General features: G+C 40.2%; 1 protein-coding gene across 1 annotated transcript in view; it reads left to right on the top strand.

Moving 5' to 3' along the window:
- Positions 1–12,213, top strand: part of SYTL2 (synaptotagmin like 2) — a 67,351-nt gene that overhangs the window by 22,243 nt on the left and 32,895 nt on the right. The window contains exon 7 of the mRNA XM_075849940.1: positions 6,776–6,841. Within this exon, the coding sequence (XP_075706055.1) occupies positions 6,776–6,841 (66 nt within the window). The remainder of the gene's footprint in view (positions 1–6,775; positions 6,842–12,213) is intronic.

Genomic DNA, 12,213 nt, shown 5'->3' with positions numbered 1-12,213 from the left:
TACTTCTGTAACATAAGTTCATTTTAAAAGGGTTGTCCAGGATTCGTAAAAAAAAGGGACTTATTTTTTTATCTGTAGAAACGGCACCACTCTTGTCAATGGCTACATTTGGTATTAGCCTGTGTGAACATGCCCTATTTTCAACCGTTTTTTGGGCTGTAAACATCCCGAAAAACGGCTGAAAAATCGGAAGCAGAACGCCTGCAAACATCTGCCCATTGATTTCAATGGGGAATACGGCGTTCTGTTCAGACAGGGCGTTTTTTTTTGTTTTTTTTTACGCCTCGTTTTTGAAAAACGACACGTAAAAAAACGCCCCCTAAAAAGTGCATGTCACTTCTTCTTGAGACGTTTTTCATTGACACAATAGAAAAACGGCTCCAAAAACAGCCATAAAAAACGCAGCGAAAAACGCTTTATTGATTAAAAAACGGCTGAAAATCAGGGGCTGTTCTCCCTTTTGAAACAGCTCCCTATTTTGTTAACCGTGTGAACATACCCTTACAGCTCAACCTCATTGAAGTAAATAAGGCAGAGCTACAATACCAGACACAGTCCATGTACAAGAGTGGCGCTGTTTCTACTAAAAAAAGGGATCCAATTATTTTTTTTTCCAATCTCATACGAGCCCTTCAACAGCTACTTGTCACGTGGTAGCCCAACATTTGCCAGAATTTCTTTGGTCATAAAGGCTTTATTCTTGTTTTTGGAGAGCAGCAGTATTTATTAATTTACATTTTTTTGGGGGGTGGGGATTTCTTGTAATCCCGTTTACATTTTAAAACGAAACCTTTCATGGACAAACTCAAAAAATAAATCCTGTAATATAGAGTCGTGTCCTAGGTCTTTGCTTGACCTGGGGCATAAAATGTGCTCCTTGCCCTTTATCTAACTACCCTGTCAAGACGAAGTGGCTTATTGCCCAGTACCCGGGGCTGATGACCCGTCATTTCCCCTCGCCAGCTATTCACCTGATATATTGTCATGAACATTTCGATAATGAACACCTCCGAAAATTAGGTTGGGTCTTCAGCCCTATGGCCAACATTAGACGGCCTATGTTTTTTTTTTTGTCTTTTTTATGTTTATTATAGTGGGTTATTCCATCTCCTTTCTTACCTTATGGTTTCAAAAATATTACCCCAGAACTTTCTATCTGGGTCTTTTTGAAACTGCTGCTTTCCATACAACAGTCAAATGATGATTTTTGTGTCGATTTGTCTTATGAACTATATAATTGTAATAATAACTGGAATGACTATGCATAAATTCTTTGCCGCTACGTCTAAAGTCTGTATTTTCGGCCTGTATATTGTGTTTCGGCTTCAGTTTATGCTTTTTCACCCACATTGTCATCTTCTTGTATAATCAACTCTTTAAAAACCAAACCCAATAAAAGCCGGAAACAATGCTGTCTGAAATTATTTGTGATTTCCCTTCCATGTATCTATGCTTCATCAATGCATTGCTTTTAAGTTATGCATGCAGTCTATTGTTTCATCCTTGCCCTTATTTACATGTTTTTTGCAGACATCATGTCATCGATAATTAAATACGGTGTGAAATTACCTTACCCATCACCTATCGGTGGCAGGCAGACTTCTCAGGACGCTGGAGATGACCGTTTACCGAAACAACCTCCAGTGCCAAAACCTAGAAAACTGGTTAATGGCCAGACTACTAACCGCTCCAACTCATCACTCCAGAGAGAGGACTCTATTAACAGCCCCAGCAAACGTAGAGGAATTTTGAAACGTAGGTCAAGTTCAAGCTCGACAGACTCAGAAAGCATAAGATTTCCTCATAATGTCGAACCGATCAAATTGGTTTTGCCGGCTTCACCGATTCTGGAAGTTGGGCAGACTCATTTATTCGAAGACCAACTTACATCGTCCGAAAACTCCCCAGACAGACAAAAACAAGTGAGGTTCTCGGAGAAGGTTCTCCAGAAACCACCTACTCCGATCCCAGAATTCAATCACCCAATGGAAGTCGGGGAATTTGGAATCCTTGACCCTAATTCCTATCAAAATGACTTGGACTTTGGATTTACGGACCATCCTCATTACGAAGAGTCTAAACCAACCCAATACGTTGACTTTGGTGCGGATCGTGACAACTCAACTGAAGTTCTTGGCCAAAGTACTCTTGAAAAGAACCCACACATTTCATTAACTATTCAAACACCTTCAAATTCAGCTCCTATCTTGGAACATGAGAAGAAACTTGAAGACTCAAGCCAAGGAATAAATGAGAACAGAGTATACGAAATTTTAGATGAAAGCTACCCTGCGAAAAGCATTGATTCTGCTGGTAAGGGCTACATAAGGAATGATATGCATCACAAATCAGCTATGTAACACTTGTGCATGCATACACTCTACTGAATGTATTCCAACAAGCACATCCCCCACTGCTGTGTCTAAACCTGGCAACAATTGTACTGGTATACTGGTATGCTTTAACACTGCTTAACACCATGTTAATTCATTATGGTAATACTCGTATTATTCTCAATAGTAATGAATTATTATTCTAAATTTAGAGTTTTATGTTCTATGTTTTGGGGTGTGGGAGGGGCAGTCATGGTTTTTACGCCTTGATTTTTTTAAGTAGGCAGAATTTGAGTTATCCTGGTTAGTGAATTTATTTTTTTTTTTAAAGGGTTAATATCTAATCTGTTTGGAATTCTGTCTGACAAAGTCTATAGGTACCAATGAGCTTTGGCCTAGTTGCTTTTTGTATATATGTATGTAATCCCACAGGGATTGAAGGAATCTGTTTAACCCCTTCCCTCTGTAGCCATTTTTCAGATTTTGATTTCAAAAGCAATGACTTTATTATTTTTCTGACGATCTAGCCGGATCAGGACTTGATTTTTGCTGGACAAGTTGTAGTTTTCACGGCAGCATTTATTGTACCATATAATGTACTGGGAAAAAATTATTTGTAGAATGGGAGAACTGCGTTCTTGGTGGTTTAATGTTTTGTTTTGTTACGGCGTTCACCGTGCGGGGTAGATAATATTATATTGTAATAGTTAGGACATTTACGGACGTGGTTATACCAATTAATTATTTTTTGGAATTGGTTTTGAGGGAAATGGGAAAAGGTGTGTGTCTTTGTATTTTTTGTTAAATTTTGCACACGCATATACTTGTATGTTTGGAAAAAAAAAAAAACCCACCTTTTCCCATTTTCCCCAAAACCAATTAAAAAAAGAAACAATTAATTGGTATCGACACGTCCGTAAATGTCCAAACTATTACAATATATTATTTACCCCGCACGAACGCCGTAAAACAAAAAAAAAACATTAAACCCGCAGAAACATTTTTATTTTTTTTCCCCCATTCCACAAATACAAAAATAATAAAAAAAAGAAATTATTAAAAAATTATTTTTTATTTTTATAGAATTCTTGTTTAATGTTTTATATTAGTTCCCCTAGGGGACTTGAACCAGCGATCGTTGGATCGCTTGCACGATGTACTGCAATACTAATGTATTGCAGTATATGGTGATTCTGACATGCTCCTATTAAACCCTGGAGTACAAAATTGGCAAATCTAATGGCCTGCATTAGGCCGCCAGGCTGCCATGACAACCATGGGTACCCCGGATTTGCATCGCAGGGATGGGGGATACAACATCAGAGCGGACCGCCCCCTGTTTCTAACGGCTTAGAAGCCTTGGTTGCTATTGACTGTGGCATCTACTAGTTTAAAATGATCGGAACGTCGCTTGTTACACTGAAGTGTCGGCTGTATCATACAGCCAACATGCTTGTTTTATCAAGTGGGATCAGCCCATGAGCCCGCTCCATACTCGTCCCCCCCCCCTCCCACACGACCTCCACCGTATGTGTGGGAAAGAGGTTGAAGGATTTTTGTTCTCTTCTAGAGTTTATGGTATCCATTTGTGACCACCATGAATCCCACTGAACATGACAATGAATGGGCCACTGCACTGTGTGTGGGGGTCCCAGAGGTCATACCTGCACCAATCGCACATTCATGGCGTATACTATTAATATGATATCAATACTTAAACTTCAGAAAACTCCTCCTAACTTGGCTCATGCGGTAGATCGTTCTAATCGCTGCTCAGTTTTCCTAAATGTCTTAATATCATTATGCTTTACAAATATATTTCTATTTAATTAGTCATCTTTTGAAGTTTACAACTAAATAGTGTATATCAGTCTACATCTCCTGTAGAGTAACTTCGCTTGTATTGATGTTCATTTTCATCATGGGGCATAGCCCAGAGCTACACTCAAAATTCTGCAGATATCCGAGCTCATATCTCACAGTACTACCTGCTGGTTCAGTGTCTGTTAAAGAGGCTCTGTCACCAGATTTTGCAACCCCTATCTGCTATAGCAGCAGATCGGCGCTGCAATGTAGATTACAGTAACGTTTTTATTTTTAAAAAACGAGCATTTTTGGCCAAGTTATGACCATTTTTGTAGTTATGCAAATGAGGCTTGCAAAAGTCCAAGTGGGCGTGTATTATGTGCGTACATCGGGGCGTGTTTACTACTTTTACTAGCTGGGCGTTGGGTATAGAAGTATCATCCACTTCTCTTCAGAACGCCCAGCTTCTGGCAGTGCAGACACAGCCGTGTTCTCGAGAGATCACGCTGTGTCGTCACTCACAGGTCCTGCATCGTGTCAGACGAGCGGGGACACATCGGCACCAGAGGCTACAGATGATTCTGCAGCAGCATCAGCGTTTGCAGGTAAGTAGCTACATCGACTTACCTGCAAACGCTGATGCTGCTGCAGAATCAACTGTAGCCTCTGGTGCCGATGTGGCCGACACGATGCAGGACCTGTGAGTGACGTCACAGATCTGCACTGCCAGAAGCTGGGCGTTCTGAAGAGAAGTGGATGATACTTCTCGTCAGAGCGCCCAGCTAGTAAAAGTAGTAAACACGCCCCGATGTACGCACATAATACACGCCCACTTGGACTTATACTTTTAAACACACCCACTTGGACTTTTGCAAGCCTCATTTGCATAACTACAAAAATGGTCATAACTTGGCCAAAAATGCTCGTTTTTTAAAAATAAAAACGTTACTGTAATCTACATTGCAGCGCCGATCTGCTGCAATAGCAGATAGGGGCTGCAAAATCTGGTGACAGAGCCTCTTTAAATTGCATTCTTGTACTTTTGTAGCTTTTACACTAGGCATTGTATGATGGTCTTAACCTATTACCAGGAGCAGACTGACCATTCAGGCAACTGGGTACTGCTCGAAGGCTCAGGGTATTAGTTTGGCCCAGAGGAATCTGAACCATAAAGTTTTACAGAGGTTGGAACACCATTTTTATTTTTTATTTTTTTCTTGTACGCAACTCTGTTTAATTATTAAACCATTCTAGCTGTCTGCAGTCACCACTATAAGGGCCTCACTGCATACATATTCATACAGCTAGAGTTAAATGAGCGCTTTATAAATCTGTATGCAGAAAGCTCCCCCTAGTGGTGGCTACGGGAGGCCAGATTTTAACATTAAACTATATGGCTGTGTGGAGGGAATGATGTAAAATAATTACTCTCTCAATTCCTGACCGGTCTCCTGCACTCTGGTGTGACGACTAGACCACCGTGACGCTGTGTCATATGGCTGCATTGTCTCATGGCAATAGATCTCAGTAACTTTCACTTAATCGATTCTTAGTCTATAGGGATGTAATGTTTTGTGGACACTAGATGATGTGGCCATGTGACGTGATGTCACTATGAAAGTAATGCCAGTCTGGCTTAGTCATCCCAATGCACAGAGGACTGGTGGCGGGGTACCAGTAAGGAATTAAGATGGCAAGTAGATTACAAAAAACAGAAACTCCTGTATTGTGAGTTTTAAGGGGCCCATAACCACTATTTCCCAGGGGCCACAATGATTCTCTGTCTGCTCTTCCTCCTACAAAGTCTGGGGCTTTTAGAGATGTGTCTACTGAAAACTTGACGACTCTGTAGAACTCAAAATGGAGCTCTTGGCTAGAAGACCTTATGTATCTCGTAATATGTACAAAATATGTATTAAGTCAAATATTTGCTTTAGACTTTAACGAATTACCTATAAATAAAAAGAGCGCGTACACGGTTGGATATTATTGGTTCCTATCAATTTAATTGTGACCATGTGTGGAAGAGTTTTTTTTTTTTTTTTTGTTTTTTTTTAATGCATTTTTGTCTATTTTTGGATGTTACAGTCCTGAGTTCATTAAAAAGTAGCAATATCTTACTGCTTAAAGGGATTGTATGCTAGAAAATCCATATGCAAAAACATTATTAGGAAATACTGAATAAAGGGGCACGGGTCCTCCGAGCAGCTTCAAAGGGCTTCACTGACTCTGGAGGACCCAGCATTTCCATGCATTACACAGACGGACTCTTTATTTTCAATGAGAGGTGTGCAATGCTTCATTGCTCCTGTGGTGGCGCTGCAGGGAAATTGAGCACTTGCTGCAGGATTCAATCACAATTACACATTCTCAACGGGGAATCCTTCTAGCATAAAAAGATAATCCAAAGTGGACAACCTCTTGCATTACTGGGTGTGTTTTTTGTTTTTTTTAATGAAAAAGTTTGGAAAAATAAACAAGGCTGTTGGCCACAGGAACCGATCTGATTTGAAAATGGAAGCTATATCACTAATGTATGAATGACTTTGTATATAAATTGGCCATTTTTTCTATTTGGTCTATCTAATACACGTAATAGCTCCCTCCACTCACAAACCACTGGCTTTATTTTGTAGGTACAGAACCTCTGTATGGCGTAGTGAAGAAGCCTTCAAAATCTACCTCTTCGGATCAAGAAAAAGGTAAACTAATCTATTATGTTGAGCGAGCATGAGGATCCTGGTTTATATGGAACAGCCCTTTAAGTGCACATAATATATAGGGTGACCTGTCCAAAGGGACAAAAGAATCGAGCAATGACCCAAATTTGGGGTTCCATATAATGGTCTTCCTATGACCTCCAATGACGTAGGTTATTACTCTGCATTGATCTTTAGAAGTAGGTAGCCTCTGCCTGCTTAATATAAGTAGTCTAAACTTCTTACAATAGTGGGGTGTCACAATACGCTGATGTGGCTCGTGTTTTGAGCACCATATTTCCTAACGTATTTGCACTATTGTTTTTTGCTATAGGAGATGGATACGTGAGCACTAGTGATAGCAGGGCCTGATACAGACGTAGAACCTATATAAGACCGTTTAATAAGCATTTAAAGGGACACTGTCCCCATCTGTTAAAAATTTGTCCGAATGATTTAATGACTTTAGAACCAAGATAATTGATGTATTCAAAATGTGTAGATAACTTTTATGGTTTTCAATGTATTAATCAAAATGATCGTTTTGGCATCCTGGATTTCGGATTTCCGATATTCTGCATTTTCCGAATCCATAATTTCAATCGCTTTGCTTGGGAACGTGCCGGACCAGTGGTATTTTGGGATTATCTGAATTTTGCTGTATTCCTGTTTTAATCTGGGTGTATTAATATTTTTGCATGTGTTTTTGGTTGTTTTGCTTCACAAATCTAATTACTTTTAATCTAGAATGTGTGTAATACTATGTGATGCTGATGTATAGTAGCCTCTAGAAATACAGTTAATGTTGGTTTTCCCACAGACTTCGACATGGGTGATGCTCCCATGGAGCCAAGGTTCCTTGGCCAAAGAGGGAAGATTGAAAATACTTACCAAAGTGAAATACCACTGGAGTTTGGAAAGAGTTATGGTGGATATGGTAAAATAAACTATGGATCCAGTTCTACCATTTGCCAACCTGGAGAAGTCTATGTTTCCAGCAATGAAGACATCTTGGATCCTGATAGGGCAACAAATATGCAGTCATCTTATCATGGATTTGAAGATGAGCCCAAGCTTGTGACCCATGATAGTGACAATGCCCCAAAGTGGAAAAGTCTGTTTACTTCAGAGCATGAAGATTCATTGGCACAGCCAAGGACCGTGCAAAGGTTCCCCAATGTCCATTTCGGAGACAATACAGACACATTTGTTAAACCATATCCAGAAAATCGGACTCGTTCCAAGTATTCTCCTGGAGAGTATAATGTCGATACAAAATACAATTCCATGTTTCTCAAAAATTCACCTGTAGAGAAAGGTAGATTAGTAGCGCCATCAACTAACTTTCCAGTCGCCCAAAATATGCCATTCTCTTCTAGACCAGTGAGTGGCAACTTCCAAACACAGGAAACATTTTTACTTGAGAACAAAGAAAGAAAAGACTTGCCAAAGTCTGCCAACTTTAAAGTAATGCCCTTGAAAGATAGAATTCATGATATTCCAAGAGAACAGATGTCCAACCCATCCCAGTTTCGGAGCTTAAAGCATTTCTGGAATGTAGAAGACAAAAATTGGTCTAAGGCAGATGTAGAAACATCACCAAATAGAATCCTTGCAGATGCCTTAAACAGAAACAAGCCCACCCGAGCTGACCTTAAACAAAGAAATTCTAAAGAGTTTGCTGCAGAAGACCATAGTCTCCCCAGTTCATTTGACAGCCTATCTGAGGAAGAACAGACTTCTCAGAGAGTAGCTTCTTGGTTAGCACAAACTCCTACGGTTTATGGGGCTGAGCAAGTGGATGCTAAAGAAGATCAAGTCCATCCTGGTGATGAAGTAATGGAATTCGTTGATAAGAGACTGGTAGATAAGAACAACCAAGCTGAAGACTTTTCAAGCGCGCTTCAGAAACTAACCAAAGAAGCTTTAGAAGCTCCCAAGATTACGAACACTGAACATCTGAAGAGTGAAGTCATTCCGATTTCTAAGGACCCTGACTTCTTGGACCAGAAGAAAATGACCACCGCAATTCTAATGAATTCGTCAGAAAAGAAGCGTCCTGCTACAGGGTTTTATGAACGAGTTGCTCAAATGAGTAGCAAACCATCCCCTGCGAAAGAAACTGCAGATATGCCGGCTATAAGCCTTGAACGGTATTCAAGAGAAGCAGTTGAAGAAAACGTAGAAAGAACCGCAGCACCGGCAAAAAACGCAAATGAATTCAAAATTGGTTTTCAGAAGCTTATGGAAGAATATGAATCTCTACCCACCAAATCGGATGATGAACCTCAAGTAGTAGAACCAAACTTGTCAAGTGAGGACCCACCATTGACTGAGATGAAAGAGATTATAGAGAAATCCTCTGCTCCCAAAGGGAATGAACATCAAGAATTTATTTCGGCACTGAATAAGCTTGAAATTGAAGCTTCCACGCCACCGGTCCATGAAGATCCTAATGACCAACCTGAAAAAGGATCCACACTGAACACCGTAAGTCCTGTGAAAACTTCATTCAAAATTGGTTTTGAACACCTCATCCCAACTGAAGATGATGCGTTTGAGACACCTCAGGAGCGCAATGTAAGTTACACCGTTCAGTCATACCCACCCTATAATGAAGTGGTGGAGAAAACCACAGTGCCAAGTAGAAAAGAGGACAATGATCTCAGTGCTGCACTGAAGAAACTAGAGCACGAAGCAGCCATCAATGAGCCTAGTGCGGAACAAGAAGAGATCTATGAAAAGCCAAAAGTAACTCCAACTTTACAAAGCACAAGGAGCATTTCTACTGTACAGAACTTTGAAATGCCAAGTTATGATTTACAAAACATGCCGTCCCCATCTCACTCTGTGGAAACGAAGTCTGATTTGGAGGATACATATTCAAACGGAACCAGAAAGTCTTCTGCGGAAGCTGAGGACACTTATGTGACCAAAGAAATATTCAAACGAGATCAACCAAAATATACTTTTGATGGGCAAGGAAAACTTCCAGTGGAAGAAGAAACCGTAAAAAGGACCATGATTGATACTGAAGAGAGCAGTGCGGACTATCAGAACCGGTTATCGCGTCTGGAAGAAGAAGCAGCAGCTACGGATTCAGAAGAACCTGAAGATCTGTCCGTTGGTGATACATTCCATGTTTCACAGGCTCCAACAAAAGAAGTACTTATTTCAAAACAAGTATTTTCTAGCAATGAGTCAATTCCAACTAAGTTGCCTTCTTCAAGAGGTTCACCAAAGGACCTCAGTCAACCGCAACCAAATACCTACAAGGAGCTGCAAAATTATTCTCAGTCTCCATCTGATCAATCTGGCTCTTTCACGGGAAGCGCAGGAAATGTGCTATGTGAGATTTTTACTATTTTATATTTTATTATTAATATTATTTATTATGGTTTCAATAGGTTCTCCACCAAAAACTTTTGTTTTCTTACTAAATGTGATGGGTGCTACAATTATAGGGGTTGTTTTACAAGGACAGCCCTTGTTCATATGGGTTAGGGCATATAGGCGGCATGGGACCCCTGTCTATGAGCCAAAGTGGAGAGCTGCTAACAAACAGGGGTGGGCTCCAGTTGGTAGCCTAGGTGAACTTGAGCTGAATGACTACATGTAATACAGTTGCTGATGCAGAGGAAATGTGCAGCAACATCTACAGGCAAAATCGGCTATTTCCCATGGGTGTGAGAAGCTGGCTGGCCATTGGTTGGAAGGGCATAGGGCACTGGGGCTGTAACAGGAAATAATACTTCTACCGTCCTTGACTACGAGCCTGCCTGAATAATGACGTCATGGACCAAGGGAGGAAGAATTGTTACATGTTATGAGGAATTCTAAAAAAATCAACCTTATAAGGACCCATCAATACATTTATAAGCGGGAAAGAAAAAAGTTTTGGGTGGTGAACCTTTGTTTAAAAACATTTTTAAGAATAATTTTGAATGAAAATTTAGAAAATGGAGCCTATGCCACAAACTGGTTTATAGGGCATTGAAGAAATGTATGGTTTCCTACAAATCAATTTTAAAGGGGTTATGCGGGGACCGAAAAGTATTATCAGTGTAGTCACTGCAGTATGTGATACACTTACTAATATATATTCCGGTACCCCGTCACGCTGATTATGAGACTTGAATAGATTTTTATAGTGCTGCCGGGGGACCGGAAGTCCAGTTGCACAGTTTCCTTTGATGATGAGACTCTTCGTCATGTGGCCAGCCCCGCAGTACTCGCTGTAGCGGTAGTACAGCAAGTACATGGAATACAGCGGGGCCAGTCACATGACGAAGAGTTGTCGTCATCCAGGAAGACTGTGCAACTAGACTTCCGGTCCCCCCCGGCAGCACTATAAAAATCTATGAAAATCTCATAATCAGCGCGACGGGGACCGGAATGTATATTAGTGTGTGTACTCCCATACTGCAGTAACTACACTGCTAATGCTTTTCGGTCCATGCATGAACCCTTTTAATAGAATTTGAGTATTTATGTGGCTATATTTTTCATTTAAAATACTGCACCTGTTCTTTTAAAGGGGTTCTTCACCTTTTGTCCCCTTTCTCAGACTTATACTAGCCAGTCTCTCTAAGAAACATGCCTGTGCCTGCATAGAGATTCAAATGTAGCAATCTTATGTATCGCTAAATTAGTGGAACACTCCAGATAAAATTGATACGATTATGTCTAGTGCAGTGCCTAAGGGGGCGGGGCATGACACAAACATTCTCTCTTAGGTGCTTTTTGAATCCCTGTGCAATGCACCGCACATTTAGGCTCTGCACTAGGCATAATGCAGTATTCTCTATAATGGAGACTTCCTTTAACTATAGAGGTATTAGTAGACCTGCATCTGGATGTATTTGTGGTAGATGAGTGAATTTGGGCGGACAAGACACAGTAATTGTTTAATGTTCTGCTTGGTAGGTAGTCCAACATTCTTCATCCCTTTACATTGTTTTGTTCTTACTTTATGTAACAGCCCAATAGCTGTATAGTGTTAGCGCCCCCTGGTGTTGGATAAGTTCTTACATGTTGAAAATTACTATATAACGAATGCGGCAGCGTGAAGAGAATAAAGCTCTGTCTGTTTTTTTTGGTGGTTCTGTATTTTTGTTCAGCAGAAATGTGGTTCTAGGAATTAGAAGATCTAAGGGTTAATACCTAGGAGCCACTGGTTAGATTAGTATTTTACATGTTGTTTTTTTGTTTTGTTCCATATTTATGCTGTTTTTATTTATTGTAATGTCTTTTTAGATTTGGTGTTCGGAATGTTTGTAGAGTTTTGTTTTTTTTTGGCTTTTTTAACTAAATTATATTTAGAGAATTGTATTCTTCATTGCAGTTTGTTCATCGTAGTTACTGAATGATGGGTA

This window comes from Rhinoderma darwinii, chromosome 2 (assembly GCF_050947455.1).
Source record: "Rhinoderma darwinii isolate aRhiDar2 chromosome 2, aRhiDar2.hap1, whole genome shotgun sequence".
Taxonomy (NCBI): Eukaryota; Metazoa; Chordata; class Amphibia; order Anura; family Rhinodermatidae; genus Rhinoderma; species Rhinoderma darwinii.
Note: the sequence above shows the minus strand (reverse complement) of the source record. Positions and strands in the feature narration are given on the sequence as shown.